This window comes from Canis lupus, chromosome 8 (genome assembly GCF_011100685.1).
Source record: "Canis lupus familiaris isolate Mischka breed German Shepherd chromosome 8, alternate assembly UU_Cfam_GSD_1.0, whole genome shotgun sequence".
NCBI classification, from domain to species: domain Eukaryota; kingdom Metazoa; phylum Chordata; class Mammalia; order Carnivora; family Canidae; genus Canis; species Canis lupus.
Window position 1 is genome coordinate 53,292,459 of NC_049229.1, and position 24,470 is coordinate 53,316,928.

The window sequence follows — 24,470 nt, forward strand, 5'->3', positions numbered from 1 at the left end:
GGAGTCTGCTTCTCCATCTCCCTCTACCTTTCCCACTGCTTGTACATGTTCTTTCTCTCTCTCAAATAAATAAATAAAATCTTTTTAAAAAATTAAGATTTGATCATATTGTTCTCATGCTTCAAACTCTTAACTGGTTTCCCATATACTAAAGGTAAAATCCTAACTGCTTTATGAGGTTCTTTAAACCTCTGTCTACCTTACAAACTCCTGTCTTGCCTCTCCTCTCTCAATGCTACATTCCAACATACCAAAAATGAAACTGATATTCTTTTACTTCAGGTCTTCCCATCTCCTTCACACTGCCTAAAACTTATCTTTACTCCAAACTTGCCAGGGCTAACTCCTGGTTATCATTTAAATATTAGCTTTTTGGGACATCTAGGTGGCTCAGATGGTTAAGTGTCTGCCTTTCGGCTCAGGTCATGATCCTGGGCTCTTGGGATCGAGCCCTGCATCATTTCTCTGTTGTTCACTCTCTCCTAAATAAATAAATAAAATCTAAATAAGGAAAGAAAAAAGGAAAGAAAGAAAGAAAGAAAGAAAGAAAGAAAGAAAGAAAGAAAGAAAGAAAGAAAAAGAAAGAAAGAAAGCAAGAAAGCAAGAAAGCAAGAAAGAAAGAAAGAAAGAAAGAAAGAAAAAAGAAAGAACGAACTTCCTTTGGGAAGTCTACTTGGTTTGCCACTCTAACCTAGCTCCACCAAATAAAGGCAAGTGTTCTTATTATATGTTCCCAGAGTGACTTGTACATCCCTTCTAATATCATTTTTAAGTATTTCATTATAAATAGTTTATTATTATGTAACAGACACTTTCCCAGTGCAGGAAGGCATCCAGTAGAAGCAGCTTGCCTTTGGATCCCTAGCAGTCAGAACAGTGAGTGCCTTGCACAGAACCAGTGCTCAACAAGTATTTTTCAATGAGATATGAAACATCTTTTACTTATAGAAAACTGGAAAGGGTATGGAAATATATAGCCCCTTATCCTTAAGGGGGATGACATTAAATGCAGAATGTCTGTTATACATAATTATATGATGGTAACGAGTAAATAAAACTGACTCCAATTTGGATACATGGGGATTTGTTAACACTGTAAATTGGAATTAAATATTTAGCTCTCCCTTCTAGGATAATCTAATCCACACTAAACACTTCTAGAAGACAGTTTTATGATTTTATATTATAGATGAGAAAATGGGCATGGCAAAGTTAATTGAGTACTCAAAGTTGCCCAGAAGTCGAGCCAGTATTGAAATTCAAAGTCATCAATTTCCAATCTTTTGCTTTAAAAAAAAAAAAAACAAAAAACAAAACTGTTTTGTCTTTGACTTCTCAAGGTTCTGTGTGATTATAGGACTTCAATCTAAATACTTTAGTAGTCTTCTCAAAACTATCAGCTGTGATATTTATAATTTGAATACAGAAATTCAGGAATATAGGTCTTTTCAGTGAATTTTCCTCCTAGTGTTAAAATGAAAGGTTTTCTGTGATGTGTCTCTGTACTCTTATGCACTCTAAGAGGTGTCAGTTTCTTTGTTCTTAAGAAGATGTTACTTCTAGGCACTAATTGCCACTACACAGTGCCAGCATTGAAGCTTTCCTGCTGCTGGACATCATACTGGATACTCTAAATCTATAAATGTCCATAGTTAGTTGGCTGGTACATTCTACTGCACTTGCTGGACATTTTGGTAGAAAATGCTGCCAGTTCTTAATAAATATTTGAGAGGCAACAGAGGCTATTAAATTTAACAGGGTTAGTGGTTCCAACATTTGTATTTGAGAAAAATAAACTCAAAAAGGTTTGTACTATCATTTCAAAAGGCCATATATGTACTATCTACTCAATAAATGTGTTTATGTGTTATTCTGGCAAACATACAACGTATAACCAAAGTGCCTCAAAAAAGACGTTACTTTTTCAATATATACATTTAGTATACATGGAAGCTTTGCTCTTCATAACTCTGATATTAATTTCTCAGACATAGACAGGGTGAGTATACATTTGAGATTTTTCCTAGCCCCAGACAGGACCAACCAGGCTGTTTCTTTTTAACTTGACTCTGACTCAAGATGTTAAAAGCATTTAATCTGTACAGAATTATGGCCAATACATGCCATTTTTATTAGGGATATAGAGCTATCTTCTTCTTCATTTTTAGATCAATAATATAATTTTCTTTTAACAAAGACACCATTAAATAGAAGAAACCCCAATTATAGAACATTTTCCTTGCTCTTTGGGCTTCGCTTGACCCATCCTTCATTTGCCAGAAGCAAACATCTTTACCTCTAAAGCATTCAAGCCAGCTCATTAGATCACTCTTCAGTCCTGCCTTGCAGCTTCCAGGCCCAGAGAGAACTCTAAATGTCCAAAGTATTTACTGTTCTTTATCCCCAGCATGATGTTAAGTGAATTGGTTCTGTCATGTGAGTATAACTGATTATGTTTCCCCTAATAAAGACAGACACTTGAGTTACCCATCTGCAAGTTAGCCCAATGTAAAAGGAAGAGAGAACTACCACTGTCAGATGCCAAGTTAACATCAATTGCTCATACTATGGAACTGTCAATTAAAATTCTAGAGTAATCTTTCAAACACGATTTTCCAGTCCAAGAGCCATGTATAAATCCATAGTGAATTAAGAGATATACAAGGTATAAGTCTTAAGCTCCATATATGAGTTAATATTCTTGGTTGGTCATTGGGGGATGACATTCATGGACTCAGAATCCTCTGGACTTTCACTCCAAATGTAGATTCCATGAATTCATCATCATTCATCAGACCTGTTTTGGGGGGAAATGACTGTGCAAAGGTATTGCTTTCATTTCAGTTCCTATTAAGCTATACCAAAGAATAAAGGTTCCTTTCAAGAATAGCACCGGGACTAGGAGATTATAAATATTCTCAAACACTTCTAAGAGGAAGCAAATTCTAACTTGGGCTTTAAAATTCTGACATATTTTTCACTCTATTTGTCAGTGGTCTGAATGTGATAACAATAAAGTCTATCAGCGTAAAAACACATGTTTTTATCCCAAGGATACCTGCTGTATTGGAGAATTTACTTTACCTGCAGAGACTCCATTTCTTCATCTTTTCTGTGGGTCTCCTCCAGGAGATCTATAACAAGAAAGCAAAATACCCATTAAGATAATGTGAAAACGAGTTGCCTCTTATTATCAAACCCAATTCAGTAAGGAGCTTATAAAAACTGTTGCCTGGAAAGAGAACTTGATGTTTAAGTGTGAAAAAGGAATGTAAAAGAAATGCCCTCTGATCCTAGCTGATGAGATGGGACAGAACTCTGGACTCTGCCCATCCTGAGCTAGCTGAGAAGCCCTGGGAGGTCTTGACTCTGGTGAAGGTACCAGAGAATAAGGCCAACTAATTTACAAATCCAAAATCATATCAATATTTTAGGAATTTGGTCAACTGTTTATATAACTCTAAAGTAACACAAAATTTTCTTTAAAAAAAAACTTTTTTCTTTTTAACAAAAAATTAGAAACAAACCATTTGCTCTTAACATAAGCTCCCAAGCCAAGTTCCACCTCCAGAGTCAATTTTTATGATCAAATTAAAACATCCTGGAATAATGGGTGTTATTAATGGAAGTAGAACACCACCTTAACTATAAAGTCATATTAATTATCATTTCACACTAAGAAGGTGGGAAGCATTGAAGCTACATCTGACCAAGAGCTTGGCATCATCTCAGAGAAATTAGTGGCTGGAAGGGAAGGTAGTCAACTGAAAACAGTTCTGTCTAAATTCATGCATATAACCAGGGTATCTCAGCACCCTACATTAATTTACAAACTTGCTATAAAGGAAAATATATTTGGCAAGCAGAATTTTCTGCCTGCAGCTATACCACCCTGTGCTATGATCTTATTAGATCTCACAAACCTAAAGAGGGCTGGGCTGAGTCAGAAGTTGGATGAAAACAGGCAAGAAACACCTACAGCAGTGCACATTAATATTAGCATTTGCCTTGCTCTGTGATTGATATAGCTTACCAAGAGGCTGTGCTGCATAAAAGGAGAATATAACTCACAGAAATTCAATATATATCCTAGAAAGGCAAATGCAAATGTTTTTAGCAAGTGCTATACTACATACAGCAGGAAGCAAAACTATAGTGAGTAGCCGAGTCATACTCGTATATGTCATAACTGAACAAGCAATACGCTGCAACTTCAGGAGACCTGGCAGACGATATAACTGAGGGTGAGACTACATGGCTAATTCAGCTACAGAGGAGTTGCAAACAATCCCCTCAAGATACAATGTACTGGGGGATCCCTGGGTGGCTCAGCGGTTAAGCATCTGCCTTCCGCCCAGGGCATGATCCCAGAGTCCTGGGATCGAGTCCCAGGATCGAGTCCCACATTGGGCTCTACATGGAGCCTGCTTCTCCCTCTGCCTGTCTCTCTGCTTCTCTCTCTCTGTGTGTCTCTCATGAATAAATAAAATCTTTTTTTTTCTTTTAAAGATACAATGTACTGGAATTCAGAAGAATAGGTAATTTTTGCTCTGTATCCCATTGAGGAGCTGACTTTGGCTCTCACACCTTCCATAATCAGAGTTATGTCAATAAAGTGAGAGGAGAAAGTCAATGCATTCGGTTGTATTTTTAGAGGGGTTTCTTGTTAGCACATCAGGTTCTTTAGCTATACAGAGATGAACTTGGAGGTGGCAGATTGTTTAAGTGTCTTCAAAAATTTCTCATCCTGAATCCTTATTCATTTGCATTGTGACACTGCAGCTGCTACTATCGGGAGGGAGGCCACACGCATCTACTTTCTACATCTCACATCTGTGCTGTCCTCTTGACTTGACTTGCTAAATAGAATACAACAGAATCTGTGCCAATCTGCACTGAGAGTTCTCACACATTTTCTTTTTTTTTTTTTTAAAGATTTTATTTATTTATTCGAGAGAGAGAGAGAGAGAGAGAGAGAGAGAGACAGGCGGAGGGAGAAGCAGGCTCCAGACAGGAAGCCTGATGTGGGACTTGATCCCCTCCCCGGTCTCCAGGATCATGCCCCTGGCCGAAGGCAGGCGCCAAACCACTGAGCCACCCAGGGATCCCCTCACACATTTTCACTTTTCCACATGGAACTCTCACCACCGTATGAACAAGCCCAGGACAACCTGCTGGATGACAAGGGTCCAGGACACTTCTCACCTAAGATACCCTGCAGGTTGCCTTAACTGGCATCCAACAAATGCCCAAGAGCATAGCTGTCCACTGGCCTGAAGATGACTACAGACGATTCAGAAGAGAAGCCCAACTGAGACCAAACTGCCTAGTGAGCCAGGGCCTACTCCAACTCACAGAATTGTGACCTACATCAATGGAATTGGGGGGTGGTTTGGTACACAACATTTGCTAACATACAGCAACCATTTGTTAACTATAAAAGAAACATTCAGAATTTATTAGAAGAATATCCAGACTCTATAGAGAATAACAGCTGGTCTGGGATGGTAGGGATATAAGCAGTATGAGCTAATGGGCATTTTATCCTGGGTGTCTCTAGTCTTTGTGCCACTCCACTCCAGATGAAATTCTATAACGAGTAAAGCTAATGAGCCTCACTCAGATCTCCTGCCTACTGCTTGGCTAGGGAAAAGGATAGAGCACCTCCACTGATAATCCCAAAAGGATTAGATGAAGAACAAAAAGGACAGTTTCTAAAAGAAAGATCAGGGTTCTGTTAAGAGAAGGAAGAATGGGTTATCAAGCTAAAAACAATAGTTTCAGTAAATTGTGTCTTCAGCACGACTCTTTTGAACAGTCACAATATATAAGTTCATACTGTGTTCCTATGTGAACCTGGCCATTTTGATACACAACTTCTAGATATTAGAAGGTTCTCTGAGCTAGACCCCTTGTAGTGAATTACACTGTTTAATGGTACATTGGACCCGGAGTGATGGATAGTGCGGGTCCATCAACCATTAAAGAAAACTGATCATGTTCCTCCAAAGTCAACTTGGTACAGCAAACACCAAACACCTTAGCTAAAACATAGCTGATAACTAATTGCTATTGGATCTGGTTATTTTTAAATTTCCAGGTGTTAAGTGCCATCAATTGTAAGAACTCCTGAAATTGTATGCCTCTTTTCAAAGTCAAAAGTCCAGGAGTTCTATATTTTAAATGCTCATTGTAGGAATCTTCTTGTAGTTTGTTGTTGTTGTTCAGCTGTCCAAACTCAAGCATTCTAATTGGTATCAGCTTTGTTGGAAAAGCAGCATAACCTCTATGTATTGAAAACAGAGAACATAATTTTTAAATTGAAATAGTTCTATGAAGTTCTAAGAGTGACTGAACATCTTTAAATTTATAATTTTATCAGATTTGTGAGTTGAGTTTGATTATACAGGAGATCCAATACCTGCTTCTTTCCCCTCTCTGTGCCCATGGTGTCCCTCCCTGTTTACAGATGTTTAGCTCCCAACAGCATCTAAGTTCTTCTCATCCTCTTCCACATGGCCTCTTCTCTACATTTAACTGTGAAATGTCTGTTCTGCCAGTCTTTGAATCATGTTCTGGGTTATTTACACTGATAAGGGTATTATCTGGTTGTATCCATTGGATGAGGGGAGCTCAGGGAAAAAGATCCTCACCCCAGGCACCTTAGGCATAGGGAACCGGAACAGGAAAGATGAAAGAGGAATCCCTCTAACATTTGACTTTGAAAACAAGAGGCACACAATTTCAGGACTTCTTACAGTCAGTGGCACTTAACACATGGAAACTTAAAAATAACCAGGCTGGGCTCTAGGAGAACCAGGAGAGTCGGAGGAAACTGAATTCAGATCCTTAGAGAGACAGCACAACAAAGAGCCTTGTGGAGATACAGCATAGAAGCAACAGTCTGCAAAATGCCTGGGGCATATGGGAAAGAAATTTGTTTACTAATCAAGAGTATGTTCTGGAGGGGCAGGGATCATTCGGCGACTTCTCTAAGAATAAAACAGCTGGCCAGCACCACTTCCCTCCCCCCCCTACTCCCAGCCTAGACACGTGGACACCTGTGAGAACCAGCGAGGTGTTGATGCCTGCTACCCGACTTGCTAACAGCATGCCCTGCCAGTGTTCTCTGGCCCCTCCAGTTAGGCCTCAACTCAAGCCCAGAGTGGCTCCAGACGGGCCCACTAACAACACAGGGACCACACACTATCCACAACAGGCAAAAATTGGTAGAATTTCTCTCTGTCTAAAGCCACAATCTTATATTGGCCTGGTGCTTTCAAGGCTGTATCTTCCACTACGCCAAAGCAACTTGTACAACAGCAAAGCTGGTAAAGAAGAAAGCAGAACCAAGAGACAGAAATAATAGGCTGAGGACAAGATCACCCTTGTCTGAAGCCCACATAATCTTGAACTTCGAACTCTCCTCACTCCCTCCTATCATCTCTTTCTCTTCTCCACTTCCTTCCTTCTTTCTCTTCCTTCCCTTCTTGTTTGTACTTAAATTAGGTTTAGCTGGATTACTGTCAGTTTTAAAAGTCTCTGGTTGTATGGCTATACTGAACCTTCTTATCTTTATTCAGAAAGTTGGGAGAACTAAGATTTGGCAAGAATGTTCTATTCTGCAGTAAGCACTTCATTTTACAATAAATAAAGACATGAGGCTCAAAGAAGGCAAATGATTTGCTTAAGATTACCTAGTTAGTCTAAAGCCACAGCTAAAGCTTTGCTTTCCTTGCATTCCTAGAGCAATATTCTGCGGTATATATCATACTTTCACTTGTACCACTCAGTACTTAATTGTATCTTTCTTAATACTGTTATTTTTAAAGATGCACATGTTTTGTATTCCTTTGATTTCCTTTAGAAGTTCTCTGATGTCAACAATCAAGGCTCCAATGTCTTCATATTCATATCCTAACTACTTCCTTTTTACCTTTGTTGCTTAACTTGAATCCCCAAAATTGTCTTCTCCACCTACATCACTGCTCTGTGCAATTGCTCACTTGTTAGGTTCTTTGTTCAAGTACGTGCATTTGGGATGATGAATAGGATTATTAACCTGTGCTGATAAAATATGGTCACTGGGCTTTGCTGAGAAGCAACTACTCTGCTGTGACCACAAGATGAGAGAATACAGGTGAGACCTTTGGACAGCTGACGTGACATATGCTGTGAAAACAGAGTGTGATTAGTGCGCCTTGTTATAATGAGCAATCTTGTCATTGTCTGGTCTTAGCAGCTTTAGAACGAATGATCATCATGGAAAAAGTTGAAGGGCTGCCCTGCTCCCTTGCTCACCACTGGCATGTTCATGTTTTGCTTTATTATTCTCTGGTTTGCTGTTCAATACAAATAGCAATTCAACTGCCATGCAAATTGCTGTGGCTAAATGTGCTTCCATCAACATTAGTTAATGAAAGTTTTTTTTTTCTGTTGTTGTTTTTGGGTTTTTTTGTTTTTTTGTTTGTGTGTGTGTGTGTGTGTGTGTGTGTGTGTGAGAGAGAGAGAGAGAGAGAGAGAGAGAAAAGGGCAGCAGTCCTGTGTATTTTCCTTGGACTGGCTTCAACTCTTTAAATGAGCTGATACTAACTCATTATGACATACAGTCATTAGAGGGGGCAAAATCCTATTTTAAAAAGCAGGCCATCATGGATAAAATTTGGAGAATCTGGCTGTGTTTTGTTTTGTTCCACTTTGCATTTCTCTGACCCATCCAGGGTAATATATCATGACCGAGTTTTTGGCTAAGACAGCCTTGTACTACTTCCTTCACAGTTTTCCCAACTAGTGGTCTGGCTGTTTAAGGAGGTTTGACACTTTTTTATGTTGATTCTGGTTCCTGGTAGCTGAAGGATCAGATAGGTTGTTTGTTTGTTTATTTGCTTTTAAAAGGAGAATCATGTTCAGCTGTACATAAGCAATCCATCTATCTAGCAAGTTGACCCTTCACAGAAAAGTTAGAGATCAAGTTTAGAAAGGAGTAGATTTTTCCCCTTAACCTTTACTATAAGATATCCATATTATAACTCTACTCAGCTGGTAATGGACAGAAGGTTATAGAAGCAAGGGCTTCAGACACAGCAACATTTATAACAGCAACACTGGACAGAGGAGCACTGACAGCAGAATTTAGCAAATTAATGGTTGCAGAGAAAAGCATCTAGCTTCTGGCCTCTATACCTCACTTAGTAATCTATGCTCCTGTTCAGTATTACTCTATGTGCTGACATTTACCTAAAACAATAGATAAGTAAATTCTCAAAAGAATGTAAGCCTTTTAAAAAATAAATTTGTGTCATTTGTCTTTGTGGGTGGCAGTTGTGGTCTAATAAAATTAAATAAAAGAGCACCTTACAACCCTTCAGAGGTCATAAATGAAGGACAGAGCCTCCCACAGTTGTATACTAGATATTTGAGACACTAGCTACATGCTAAAGACAATGGCCAATTTCTGTTTTTCTTTTTGGCTCCCCAGTTATTAGAATCACTAATATTTTAGGGACAGAAGGGACCATTGGAATAGCCTAATCCCAGGGTTTTCACTCTTTTTTAAAAACAAGTAGAATTGTCTTATGAATGAAATCATGTACTTTCAAATGTATATTATAAATAAATACAGTAATTTAAAAAGCTGAAACGAGGCTTCTTAGGTAAAAGCAGAAGGGAGGACCTGGGGGCCGGCCTATTGGGGCTTCATTCCAATCCTGGGCTTAACCTCTGTGGTGCTATGGTGGAGCTACAAAGCTCCAAACTACGTCATTTAAAAACCAATGATCTAATCCAACTTCCTCACATTTTGTGGATGAGGACTGAGTTCCCAAGGAGCAAAAGCCTTTGTCAATGTAACACAGCTAGTTACAAAAGTAACACTTTTGTGCAGGAACCTGAGCCCAGGGCTTCTAAACTGGATGTGGGTCCAGTACTTTTTCCCCGCAAAAAAACGACTATTCTCCTTTGCCTTTCAAGATGTATTGAAATGACAAACTATTCTAAACTCTATCACACATGCTTATCTATCATCCAGTGCCTCCCCAAACTGAAAGGAAACTCTGCTAAAGCAAATTGCAGAACAACGGTTTATGAGAAGACCTATATAATTAATATAGTTAATTGCTGTCCAAAATGAAATCCCTCAACCCTGGGAGAGGACATCAAAAGATATGGCTTTGATGGAAAGCAAACACTTAAAACATTTGAAAAGGCAGCTGTTTTTGGCAAGGTGTGCTCCACACAATGTGCAGAATATCTCACAAAATAAAACCACCACCAAAAATCGGGTTAAATGAATGGCTGACAGCTGAATAGTTCCTCTGCTTAACATAATATGTATCAGCAAATGCTTTTTCTGTTCTACTAGTATAGTTAAACAGGATAAATGAATAATAATACAAATTTACAGTCGCCAAAATACCTTGAAAACAACCAAATGTGTGTTGCATGTGTGTGTTTAATTAATATATGTAAAACACTTAAAATTGTGCCTGGTACTATATATGTTAGCTATTATTATTTTTTTAAAGATTACCATTCAGTATGCCTGCCAAAGTCAGGAAAATGTGTGAAAAATAATCAGCTGCATTTTAAAACAAATAAGCAAAAAAAGCCCTCAAGTATACTGCTTTTAGACTCTATCTATGATGGGTAGCTATTATTACTTAGCACTCTGACATATCTACTGCCACCCACTGGTACATATCTGGATATACCACAACAAGTTAAGAGTTTTCTCATCAGGACTGACCACAGAAAACACACAGATTAAAATGAAGAACAACATTCAAAAAGTATGGCTATCCTCTGTGGTTTGTCTCAGACGCTGAAACAACATACTGGTCTACAGATGGAGCCCAAATAGTCCAATAAATGAAAGGTTTATAATCCACTGTCTGTCTTGGGTATGTGGTGAAACATCCAAATACAGGTACTCATGTTTTATTTGATGTCAATTCATTTCTGGTGAAACTTTCCATCTTGACAACTTTAGAGATTTAAAACCTCTTCTCCACAAAACTGCTACCCTACAGAAAACAACACAGTAATCTACCCCATTCCATCTCATTCTTGGCTCTGGCTTTGGAGAAACACCAAAATGTAGAACAAAACATTGAGACTCAGGCAACTGTTAAGATTTTTTGTCATTTATTAGCAACACAAGCATAGAAAGTAAGAACATATTCATTAGCAAGTAAGTCACTGTTCTATATTGGTCTGAGGGCTGCTTTGGTCAATGAGACTACGTGTGACAATTAGCAAAACGAGCAAGAGAAGTTTATTATAATCTGTTGTAAACACCACTCTACGAATAAGTTTCATATGCTCACATCTAGCCATAAAACCATGCTTCTTCCTGCATATATTACCTCTAAAATTGGGTTCACCTAATAGGAAGTTTGGCTTTTATTTAAATTCCTTAAGTTGGAAGGCAGTTTATTTTAGATTGTGTTCTGGCTCTAGACTCATAAGATGTATGTATTTTTGGGCTCATAGAAATTCTAGGTATACGACTTGTTCTTCAATCATACCCTGTTTACGGAAGTTACAAAAAGTTTGTGGTGGTTTCTTGATGCACCTACCACTAAACTGGGCATTTCAGATTTCTGGGTCTACCCTACACCTACTCTAAATATCACAAAGTTCTAAAAACCAAATACTCTTGAAAGCAGTGAGAGAGAAATAATACTTTAGTTAAAGGGGGAAAACAATTAGAATGCTGGTGAATTTCTCATTAGAAGCCATAGAGGTTATAATACATTTTTTAAATGCTGAAACAAAAGAACAGATAACTCAGTATCCTGCAAGCACTAAAAATATCCTTCAAGAATTCAGGAGAAGTTGAGACATTCCCAGGAAGAAAAATTAAAGTACTTTGTTCTCAGCAGATCTACACTAAAACAGTGACTATGGAAAGTTATCTAAAAAGAGAAGAAATGATTAAAAAAAAAAAAAAGAAACTTAGAAGATGAGGAAGAGAGAACACAGTAATAAAAAATATAGAAAAATCCAATAAATTTCCCTTTTCCTATTGAGTTTTAAAATTATGTTTGATGTTGAGACAAAAAATTGAAACACTATCTGACAAGGTTCTAAAGGCATATAGAGGAAATAGTTCGATTACAAATATTTTTTAAAATTTATTCTTTTTTTAAGAGGCTGCATATCCAATGTGGAGCTTGAGCTCACAACGCTGAGATCAATAGCTGCATGCTATACTGACTGAGCCAACCAGGGCAAAAAAACATAAAGAAAGAAATTTGCTACACTTTAGTTAGATGACAATACCAGTAGACTGTGACAGCTGTGTATGCACAATGCAACGCTCACAACAAGCACTTAAAAAGCTACACAAACAGATAAGCTAAAAAATATAACTGATAAAATGAGATTCTAGAAAAGTTCTGCTCGAATAACCAACAATAATGGTGGGGGAGGGATGCCTGGGTGGCTCAGTGGTTTAGCGCCACCTTTGGCCCAGGGCATGATCTCAGAGTTCCAGGATCCAGTCTCACATCGGGCTCCCTGCATGGAGCCTGCTTCTCCCTCTGCCTATATCTCTGCCTCTCTCTTTGTGTGTCTCTCATGAATAAATAAATAAAATCTTAAAAAAAAATAACGGTGAGGGAAAAAAACTACAGAGAAATAAAAAACACAGAAAACAAAAAAAAAATGGCAGACTTAAGTCCTAACATTTCAATAATTATCTTATATGAAAATGGTCTAAATATACCAACTAAAAGACAGAAATTACTAGATTTGATTATGACTTCTCTGCCATTAATCTATGACATGATCCAGGGACTCACCTATATGCTGTCTATAAGAAACTCACTTCAAATATAATGATTTGGCAGGATGAGAGTAAAAACTAAAAAAGGTTATATCATGTAATCACTAATGAAAAAAATTAGGAATGATATATCAATATGAGACAAAGCAGATTTCAGAGCAAAGAAAATCAATGGAAACAAGAAAAGGACATTATATAATAAGAGCTAATCTACTCAGAAGACAGAACAGTTCTATATGTGTACATACTAAATAACAAATCTGCAAAAAAAATGATGTAAAAACTGATATAACTAAAAGAAAAAAGAAAAAATTCAAAATTAGAGTTAGAGATTTCAACATTCTTCTCTCAATAAGTGATTGTACAACTAGACAAAATTATCAAGAATATATAAAAGCACAGAGGATATATTTAAGCATAAATATAACAGGAAAATCTCTAAACATTGGAAATGAAACAATATTAAATAATCAACAGGACAAAGAGAATGTCTTAAGGGAGATTAAAAAAAAAATCATGACGAATAAAAACAATTGTGAGACACAGCCAAAGCAGTACTGAGAGGTATACCTATGGCATTAAATGCATGCATCAGAAAAGAGAAAAGGTCTTAAATGAATACTCTATACCTCAAGAACTGAAGAAGAGAACATAATAAATTCCAAGCAGCAGAAGAAAGGAAATAAGAAATAACAGAAATCAATGAAATTAAGAATAGGAAAACAAAAGAAAAAAATTAATGAAGCAAAGAGCTGCTTCCATACACAGCTCAAAAAAATTGACAAACTTTTAGCAAGACTGACCAAAGAAAGAAGGACTGTGACAGAAAGAAAGGGGTGGGGGAAAATGACCAATATGAGGAATGAAACATGGGATATCACTACAAATCCTGCAGATATCAAAAGGATATTAAGGAAAGACTATGAGCAACTCTCCATATATAAATGTGGAACATGGATGAAATGAATCACTTGTTTAAAAAGCACAAAGTACCATAACTTACCCATACAAAATACATAATCTGAATAGCCTGTAAGTATTAAGGAAATTGGATTTGTAAGTGTAAAAAAAAAAAAAAAACTCCCAGAAGAAAAATATTCAAGGCCGAAGGTTTCACTGGTGAATTCTACCAAATATTTAAAAAAGAATTAGCACCAAATTTATAAAATCTGTTCAGAAAACAAACAAACAAAAAAGGGGAATATTTCCCAATTCATTCTATCAAGCTAGTATTACCTCACTACCAAAAATGCACTGTTAAAAAAAAAAGGTAAAGTAAAAAACTGCAGCTCTCTCCTAAAATACAAGATGCAGAAATCCACAACAAATATTAGCAAATAGAATTTAACAACATATAAAAAGAATTATATATCATGACTAACATTTATTCTAAGGGTGCAAGATTGTCTCAATAGTTAAAAATCAGTCAATATAATCCATCATCTTAACAGAAGAATTACATAATCATATATATATGTATAAAAACCACTTGGCAAAATTCATAACACATTCAAAATTTTTTAAAAATCAGAAAAAAAATACAAGGGAATTTTCTCAACCCGATTAAGATTGCCTACAAAAAAGCCTACAATGAGCGTTATACTTATGGTGAAGGATGGAAAGTTTTCCCCTCAAGATCAGAAATAAGGCAAGAATGCTCTTTCTCATAATTCTTATTCATCATGGTTTGAGAAGATCTTTCTAATGCAATAAAGCAAAGAAATAAAAGGTATACGAATCAGAAGTGCTAAAATAAAAGTGCCTCTATTTGCAGATGATATGATAGTTTTCATAGAAAATCCCAAAGAATTTATCTAAACAAAAACAAAAACAAAACCATCTTTTTGAGTCAATAAGTTGAGTTTAGTGGAGTCACAAGATTCAAGATAAACATATACAAATTGATTATATTTCAACATATTAGGAATGAACATGTGAAGAACAAAATTAAAAATTACAATACCAGTTGAAAAGACCTCCCCCCAATGAAATACTTAAGTGTAAACTTAGCAGTATATGTAAAGGACTACTTACACATGCTGAATATTACAAAACAATGTTAAGACATCTTGTGTTCATGGACTGGAAGACTCACATCATAAATATATCAATTCTCTCTAAATTGATATAAAAGTTCAATACAGTTTCTATAAAAATTCCAGCAATATGTTTTACAGCTAAAAACAAAATTCTAAAACCTTTATGGAAAAAAATGGACCTAGAATAACTGCAACAGTTTTTAAAAAGAAGATAAATTGGGAGGAATCAGTATTCAATTTCTAGGTTTATTATACAGCTACAGTAATCAAGACTGTGGTCTTTGTGGAAGTAAATACACACAGATTAATGGAACAGATAGAGAACTCAATTAAAGAAACAGAGAACAGATCAGTGGTTGCCAGGAATTAAGTGGTTGCCAGTGAGGGTGGAAGGGAAGTCAGTGTGGCTATAAGAGGCAACAAGAGGGATCTTCACATGGTTGGATATGTTCTGTATCTTGACTGTATCAATGTCAATATCCTGGTTGAGCTATTATACAACCGTTTTGCAAGTTATTTTTTTAGGGGGAAAAATGGGTAAGGAGATCTTTATATATTATAGGATCTCTTGAGACTCTCACAACTTTATGTGAATGGAAAATTATCCTCAAAATAAAAAATTCATTGAAACTACTGTTATTTAACATAGTACTGGAAGTCCTAGCCACAGCAATGAGACAACAAAAAGAAATAAAAGGCATCCAAATCAGCAAGGAAGTAGAACTTTCACTCTCTGCAGATGATATAATAACATATGTAGAAAGCTCAAAAGACTCCACCATGTAACTGCTAAAACAGATAAATGAATTCAGTAAAGTCACAGGATAAAAAAATCAATGTACAGAAATCTGTTGCATTTCTATACACCAATGATGAAACAGTAGAAAGAGAAATTAGGGAATCAATCCCATTCTCAATTGCACCAAACACAGTAAGATACCTAGGAATAAACCTACCCAAATTGGGGAAAGACTTGTACTCTGAAAACCTATAAAACAATGATGAAAGAAATGGTATATGACATAAAGAAATGGAAAAACATCCCATGTTCACGGACTGGAAGAACAAATATTGTTAAAATGTCTATATTACCCAAAACAGTCTACACATTTAATGCAATCTCTATCAAAATACCAACAGTATTTTTCACAGAGCTAAAACAAACAATCCTAAAACTAGTATGGAACCACAAAAGACCCCAAATAGCCAAAGCAACCTTGCAAAAGTAAAGTAAAGCTGAAGGCATAACAATTCCAGAATTTAAGTTATATTACAAAGTTGTAGTGATCAAAACAATAGAGTACTGGCACAGAAATAGACATACAGATCAAGGGAGCAGAACAGAAAACCCAGAAATGAGCTCACAGTTATACGGTCAACTAATCTTCGACAAAGCAGGTAAGAATACTCAATGGGGAAAAAGGCAGTCCCTTCAACAAACGATGTTGAGAAAACTGGACAGCAAAAGAATGAAACTGGACCATTTTCTTATACCACACACAAAAATAAATTCAAAATGGATTGAAGATCTAGCTGTGAGACTTGACACCATAAGAATTCTAAAATAGCACAAGCAATAACCTCTTCAACATGTGCTATAGCACCTTCTTTCTAGATATGTCTCTGGAGGCAAGGGAAACAAAAGCAAAAGAAACTGTTGGGACTTCATCAAAATTAAAAGCTTCTGTGCAATGAAGGAAACAATCAACAAAACTAAAAAAGAATGTAGAGAATGGGAGAAGATATTTGCAAATGACATATCTTATAAAGGATTAGTATCCAAAATACATAAAGAACTTATGAGACCCAACATCTAAAACAAACAATCCAATTAAAAAATGGACAGAAGATATGAATAGGCACTTTCCCAAAGAAGACATCCAGATGGTCAACAGACACATGAAAAGATATTCAACATCACAGATCATCAGGGAGAAACAAATCAAAACCACAATGAGATCATATCACACCTGTTAGAATGACTAAAATGAAAAACACAAGAAACAAGTATTGATGAAGATGTGGAGAAAAAGGAACCCCTGCACACTGCTGGTGGGAATACAAACTGGTGCGGCCATGGTGGGAAGTAGTATGGAGGCCCCTTAAAAAATTAAAAATAGAACTAGCATATGATTCAATAATTCTATTATTGGGTATTTACTCAATGAATATGAAAACACTAACTCAAAAAGATAATATGCATCCCTATGTTTACTATAGCATTATTATTATTTATAATAGCCAAATTATGGAAGCAGCCCAAGTGTCCATCAATAAATGAATGGATAAAGAAGTAGTTATATAGGGGCACTTGGGTGACTCAGTGGTTGAGTATCTGCCTTTGGATCAGGTTGTGATCCTGGGCTCCTGGGATTGAGTACTGCAAGCAGGCTCATCAGGCCTGCTTCTCCCTATGCCTATGTCTCTGACTCTGTGTGTCTCTCATAAATAAATAAAACCTTAAAAAAAAAAAAAGAGGGGTAGTTATATATACTATGGAATATTATTCAGCCTTAGAAAAAAAAATCTAATTTTGTCATTTGCAGTGACATGGATAGAGCTAGAGAGTATAATGCTAAGTGAAATAAGTCAGTCATAGAAAGACAAATACCACATGATTTCACTCCTATGTGAAATGTAAGAAACAACATAAATGAGCAAAGGGGAGAAAAGAGAGAGAGAGAAGTAAACCAAGAAACAGACTCTTAACTATAGAGAACAAACTAATGGGTCCCTAAAGGAAGGAGGGTGGGGGATGGGTGAAATAGGTGATGGAGATTACAGAGTGCACTTGTGATGAGCACCAGGTGATGTATGGAAGTGCTGAATATTTATACTGCCCACTTGAAACTAATATTACACTGTCTGTTAACTAACTGAGATTTAAATAAAAACTTATATTAAGTTCAGAATGGCTTTAGACAGAATAACAGATAATGGGTATTAAAGATAATTGATTAATTAATTATTTCTTGAGGTCAGTACCTCAACATCTGCCCTTTCCTGTCCATCCTCATTGCAACTGCCTTAGTCCACATAGCCATCTTCTCTTTTCTAGACATCTATGATGACACATATTTCTAAAGCAAAGTATATGGGCTCGATATTGTTCTACCACTAAAATAAAAGAAACAAAAAATAAGAATAAAACTCTGAACGTGCGGGGGAATACAGAGCATGAGCTTTGGGGTCAGCATCACTTGGATATATAATCTTATCCACCTACTCCTCTTTCCTTCACTCTAAAACGGGGACAAAAATACAACATTATGTAACTGCCAAATAATTATATGAAATAAGGTACATAACTTTTCCAATTAATAGTAATTATCATCATTATTTCATCACATCTGTATAAAGATATCACAATTATTAATTATGAATATAAACTGTGTTTATTATTAGATAGCCCTGCTTTTGCAAGAGAGAAAATAATTAGGTAAAACTGCACATTGATAAAGATCTTCAGTATTTTCTTGGATACTGTATTCTGTTCTGAAGAGAGACTATACAATATTATTCCCTCCCCTTCTCATATCTTATAAATTAGAAATTAAGTCCTTTGTTGATCTGAATTTATTCCCATAAATCTATATAGTAGAATGCTATGAAATAGACTATGTAGTTTTTATTAAATCCAAAATGGATGCTATGGAGGGAAAGCTTTACTAAAACTTTGAGAAGAGCAGTGATACCTTCAAGTTCCATAAATTTCATGTCAAAAGCGTGTTCTGAAATTCTCATTTGAATTACCACAATAGTGTTTTGGCTATGTTCTCTACCCTCAGTGTCTTATCACTCAATCTTTCTCCTAGACTGCCCTGAATGATGAATCTAAAACAGATATGCTTATGTCACTCTTTGTTCAGACATACTGGGGGCTCTGAACTCCTTACACTGTTGGATTCTATCTGTGCTGCCATGAGTGATTGATTGGCCATGACTTCCTAGAGTGTATATGGTCAACTATTCTAAGGTTATGCCTGAGCTCAGTGGAAAGAAGGTCTTAAATTCAGTTTTGATGTCTTCCATGAATATACAGGTAGGGGAGAATAGTAAAATGTAGATGTCTAGTATTTCCCATGCAGAGATAAAGTCCAAACTCCTTAGTACATTTTTTAAATAAAGGATCCCTCCACAGTTTACTTCTAAGACCATTATCTTTTGTCATCACTTCAATATCTCCCTTATATTATCTATAATGCCCTTCCTGAACTTCACTAATTAGAAAATATCTAACCATTCTTCAAATCCCAGCTTAACAAATATCCTCTGCTTGACTTTCACAAACCATCCCATGTCCAAACACAACTCATATTCCTGGAAATACTGCTTTGGCTCGTGTGTTTCCAGAGTACTATTTTTAAAATTATTTATTCTATTATAGTTAATTGTTACACACTTGGATCTGTTACCAAATTCAAACTCTTTAAGTACCATTCATTATCAGGAGCTTTAGCTCAGAATAGAGTATATGCTACAGAAATATTTGCTGAGTAAATGGATTTTTAAGAAAACAATAAAAGTTGAATTTCTTACGAACATTCATAGAGTAAGTAGAGAAGACAGAAGAAATATTTAATCCTACTTTGCTGTATTCTGGTCTTCACATTTATACACGATGATATCTGGAAAGCTGGAGAGGTCAAGGGTTCACTATCTTGGGCTAATATAAAAACATAACAGACTTGATATATGTTCCTCAAGATAGGAATATCAAATGACAAACCAGATGATACAAAATAGGGAAATACTATTGGCATTTCAAAATAATTATTCTGAAATTATAACTAGAATTTACTTCATTAAATTTTATATTATTCTTCTATATTTTATCTTTTTCTACTATCCCTGAGACAAAAGGGATTTCCTATTCCTGGCAAATCTAGTCATCTCTGCAATTGGGATAACTTGACAATTAAGATAATAATGGTAAAACCCATGATAAGCCAATCAGCAATGTTCAAGTTCATGGCCAAGTTTCTAATAAGCCCATTCAAAGAAGGTATGGTTTAGTCAATATGGTGGAAAATACCAGAATGACAATCAGGAGATCTGGGTTCTAGATCTTCCCCTGCTGTTAGTTAATAGATTTATTAGAATGACCACTTAATCTTTCTTGGCCACAGTGATTACATCAATAAAATAAATAGAGTAACCTAGATTATTGCAAAGATCCCTCCAGTAATTAAACTTTAAGCCCTGTACTTAGGTAAATTGCTTCATGATCTCCACATATTAGTTGTTGTCTCTTAGTTGAGTAACGATTATTCAGAATTAATATAGATGACAATCATCTCACCAAAACTTTTTAGAAACCCAAACAGATTCTTCACTTAGTTAAGTAACTATTCATATTGTTAGGACTGTTTATATATAATGAACATGTGACAAATTCATTTTCATTTACCTCTATTATCTACCTGTTTTCTTTTATACCAAGGTAAATACACTTCAGATAATTACAAATCTTCCATTTTTGTTCTTCAAATCCTCACAATTATAATAATTCTTCTATATCTTCTTATTCAGAGTCCTTTATACAATTCCAATAAACAAATTAAATCAACCATTTTATCTGGAAGTAGAAAAACATCACAAAGTGGATTTTGAGACAAATGAAGATTTGTAACACAAATATTTTCATTTGCCAGATCGGTTTCTTTCCTTGTCAGTGTCAAGGCAAAAAAGCAAAAAACCAAAAAACCCCAAAAAGACCAAGAATGTCTTCAAAAGCATCTGACAGGCATTAGACCTTCTAGAGGGCATTTGAGCATACCAAACCTGGTTCATGAATTGGTAGGATTGGGATTTTAGTGGTTCTAATCCTTTATTATTAATGAGAATTTAAAATGTGTTTCATTTAAATAGAAGGGATTAAGAAATACTCAACTAACTGCTAACAGAAAAAATGAAGAGTAAACTAAAACAGTCTCCAATGTAAGATTATACCATAAGAAAAATCTTAAATAAGTGTTTTCTTTGGTGTTATATTCAGATGGCAAATAATTTTCATGGATAATCTTACATACAGGTCATTGCTTCCTTTAATTAGTAACTTTTGTTAAACATAAAGAAAGCTTTAAGTTATTTTTAAAACCGATTACAATTGCCTAGTCCATTAACAAATTGTCATATTAATTTTGGCCACATTGTACTGCCTATCCTTAAAGGTTACTCAATTCATTTTCATAGATTTTAATTAACTTTTCTTTTCCAATTAGGGTTGATCATGAAACAGTGACAGAGGCATTCTGTCTTTTTTGCTTCTGTCATTTTGACGGAAAAACAGGACCAGAAAATGCAAAAGATGTGGATCCCAAATTAGACGGTGATGACTTGTAGATATATTCAAAGAATCCAGGCTCTGTGAACTCCACCAGCAAACTGAATCAATTTCACATTGCCACCATACTTCTGGAAGTCTCTTTAAAATTCCTATTTCCGTCAGCAGCTTCTCTTACTTGCATTAGCTGGGAACTGTACATATAATCATAACTGACAGGCTAGAGGGAGTTTAGGCTTATAAAACAGAGAAAGGAAAGGAAAATGCTCATTGTTTAGATTCCCTAAAGTAGAAACTGTTATCTTTGTTTCGGAAATAGAATGTACTATACTTGCAGTCCAATCCATAAGGTTTAGGCAAGTCTACAAAGCTTGTAACAGACTCAAGGGTTCTACTCTCAAACAATGACCTCTTTTCCTAGCACTTTCATATGTTTAGGGACCACATATATATGTAGAGACCAGAAGAACCTGGCTCTTGAACACTGTTATTATGTATATATTTGTAACACACACACAAACACACCTGTAAAAATATACATATATACATTCATTCATTGTCAATATACATATACATATGTGTATACATGTACATATACATATACACATGAATACGTGTAGGGATGTGTGCATGTGTATGATCTCTGTTCAAATGCCATCTTGTCAGAGAGGACTCTCCTGATCTAAAAAGATTTAAAACAGCACTTATATTCTTCTCTGCTTTCATTACTCCCTCTACTCTTACCTGGCTTTGATACTGATATATATATATATTCATTAATATGAAAGGCTGTATCTAAATACAAACACATGTAGCTCATTTTAAAAATAAATAGGTGCTATAAAGAAAATAACTATATACTAAGAAAAGACTGAAATTGCATAATAAATATGACCAGTTACAGGGTAACCAAAATAACACAAAATTAGAGAAAGAGGAGGAGGAAGGAGACAGAATGAGAGACAACAGCAAAAGATAGATGGGAAGGACTGCTATTCCTAAGCATTTCCCCCTTTTCCCAAAGTAGATCTCATTTTTAAGTCTTGTCCTCACATATGCAACCATTTAACATGTCCACTGGCTCTCTCTCTCTTCTGTTACAGCTCTCCTCCCTGCAGTCTCAGCTTCAGTCCTACGTGCTTCTCTGCTCTTGTATATGCCATTTACTCTGCCTCAGGGTCTTTGCCAAAACCGATTCTTCTGCCTAGAACAAATTTTCCATTCAATCCTTCATTTCATTTAGATTCCTGCTCCTATTGGAAAGGACTTCCCTGATCTAAAAAGATCTGAAACAGTACACACATTTATCTCTTCCAACTTTTCCTGCTTTGATTTCTCCTTAGTCCTTTTTGACATACAGAATATTATCTGTATATCCTTTAACTGTTTATTGTCTTTATCTCTCCACCTTCCAATAGGATATAAGTACTGTTAATAAAATGGATTTTGTCCGTTTGTGTCACTATCTTAGTGCAGTCTAGAGCAGTGCCAGACACAAAGAGGGCACTCAGCAAATACTGGTTGAATTAATGACACTAATTCTAGCTTTCCTACTATTGTAAAATTGGATTTTATATAACACAAATTACATCTCATTTCACATCTTCATTTTCCTCCAACACCAACCTAACATTGCTTAAAATACTTTAATCAGATCCCTATGCTTTCAGACTATCATCCACATCCCCCTTATGAATTGAACTCCATTTAATTTTCCAGTCTTATTTTTCACCATCCCTTTTCACATTCTAAATTCTACTCATACTAAACTCTTTACAGATCTAAAATGTAGTATGCTCCCTTCAATTTCTAAGTCCAAGTTTGTTTTTTTCTGCCTAGAGTACCCTATCTACCCCATTTACCCTGGCTGGCTCTTAATTGTCCATTTAGGGTTAGATACCCTTCATAATTGCTCTCACAGTCACTCTTCTGTGCTTTGCTTTCACATACCATTTTCACACTATTTTTAAAAATAATAATGGTCTCCTGATTTATCTGCTTAACCTCCCTCATCATGTAAATCTCTATAGGGACTGCAAAATGTCTCTTTGCACTTATTCAACATAGTACCTGGACTCAGTCAACACTTAATAAATATTGGCTAATAGAAATATATCATAAATTTGTATTTAAAACTAAAGTATTCTGGGACACCTAGGTTGCTCAGTGGTTGGGCGTCTGCCTTGGGCTCAGGGTGTGATCCCAGAGTCGTGGAATTGAGCTCCGCATCAGGCTCCATGCATGGAGCCTGCTTCTCCCCCTGCCTGTGTCTCTGCCTCTTTCTCTCTGTGTCTCTCGTGAATAAATAAATAAAAATCTTAAAAAAAAAAAGTATTCTGGTTTTTGAGATTTGAGAACTTGCTGAAGCATAACCTGAGAATACTGGAGACATACTATGATACTGCATAGACTTACTAAGATCACAAATCTCTACATTAGAACCTTTATTTACAATAAACTACATAAACAAATATTTGTTATATGTAATTTCAAATATACAGCTGAGATATTTTAAACTTGGTAAAGCACTCGGATAAGTAAATATTATGTAATTGGGAAGGGCTAGGCATGACTCATTTTTTTTTTTTTTCAAAATGCAATCTTGGTTAATACTTCAAGATTTGCCTATAAACTGAACTTCCTTGCCTGTAACTGACTTTGAACCTTTAAAAACCAAAATATTAAATCACATATCTTGAACTTTATAGCATAAATAATACAAATTTAAGATGTGAACTTAGAGATTCCACTACAACAATACCCCTCAATCAGCCCCCCTCTCTCCATCAGCTGGGTGAGCATTTGGGTGTCCATTTTCCCACATGGTGATGGATTTGCACTTTGCTTCATCAGGTCTCCCTTGGGCCAAGAACACATTTTAGACATAATTATGGGAGCAGTCTGTGGCAGTGGAAAACCAAAGTTAACTGAACCACATGGAAATAAAACCCATGTCACTGGTGTCATTACCAGTACACTCTAACCAACAGAGTTAACCTCAATGTAAATACCAGGCAAAAATAGCACAACACTCTGTCCTCTGGAGAAATCAGTCCCTTTGGAAAGAATGCAATAAGGAGGAAACACCTGGACTCATATTTTTTGGACCAAAAGAGGACACAAGTAGTGATTTTTTGGAAGATTTAATTTATTTATTTGAGAGAGTGAGAGAAAGAGCACATGCACGAACAGTGGGGAGCAGTGGGGCAGAGGGAGAAGTAGACTCCTCACTGAGCAGGGAGCCCAATGTGGGGCTCAATCCCAGGACCCCAGGATCATTACCTGAGCCGAAGGCAGATGATTAACTAACTAAGCCACCCAGGAGCCCCTTGATTTTTTTTGTTTGTTTGTTTAAGTT

The 24,470-nt window shown here is 36.0% G+C and overlaps 1 protein-coding gene across 17 annotated transcripts in view; it reads right to left on the bottom strand.

Moving 5' to 3' along the window:
* CEP128 (centrosomal protein 128) overlaps window positions 1-24,470 on the bottom strand; it is a 397,326-nt gene that overhangs the window by 70,272 nt on the left and 302,584 nt on the right. For all 17 annotated transcript variants that reach the window (XR_005363617.1, XR_005363616.1, XR_005363618.1 and 14 more), the window contains one exon: window positions 3,085-3,134. Coding sequence is in view for 14 of the 17 variants with exons in the window: in XM_038545463.1 (XP_038401391.1) it covers window positions 3,085-3,134 (50 nt within the window). In the remaining 3 variants the exon portion in view is untranslated. The remainder of the gene's footprint in view (window positions 1-3,084; window positions 3,135-24,470) is intronic.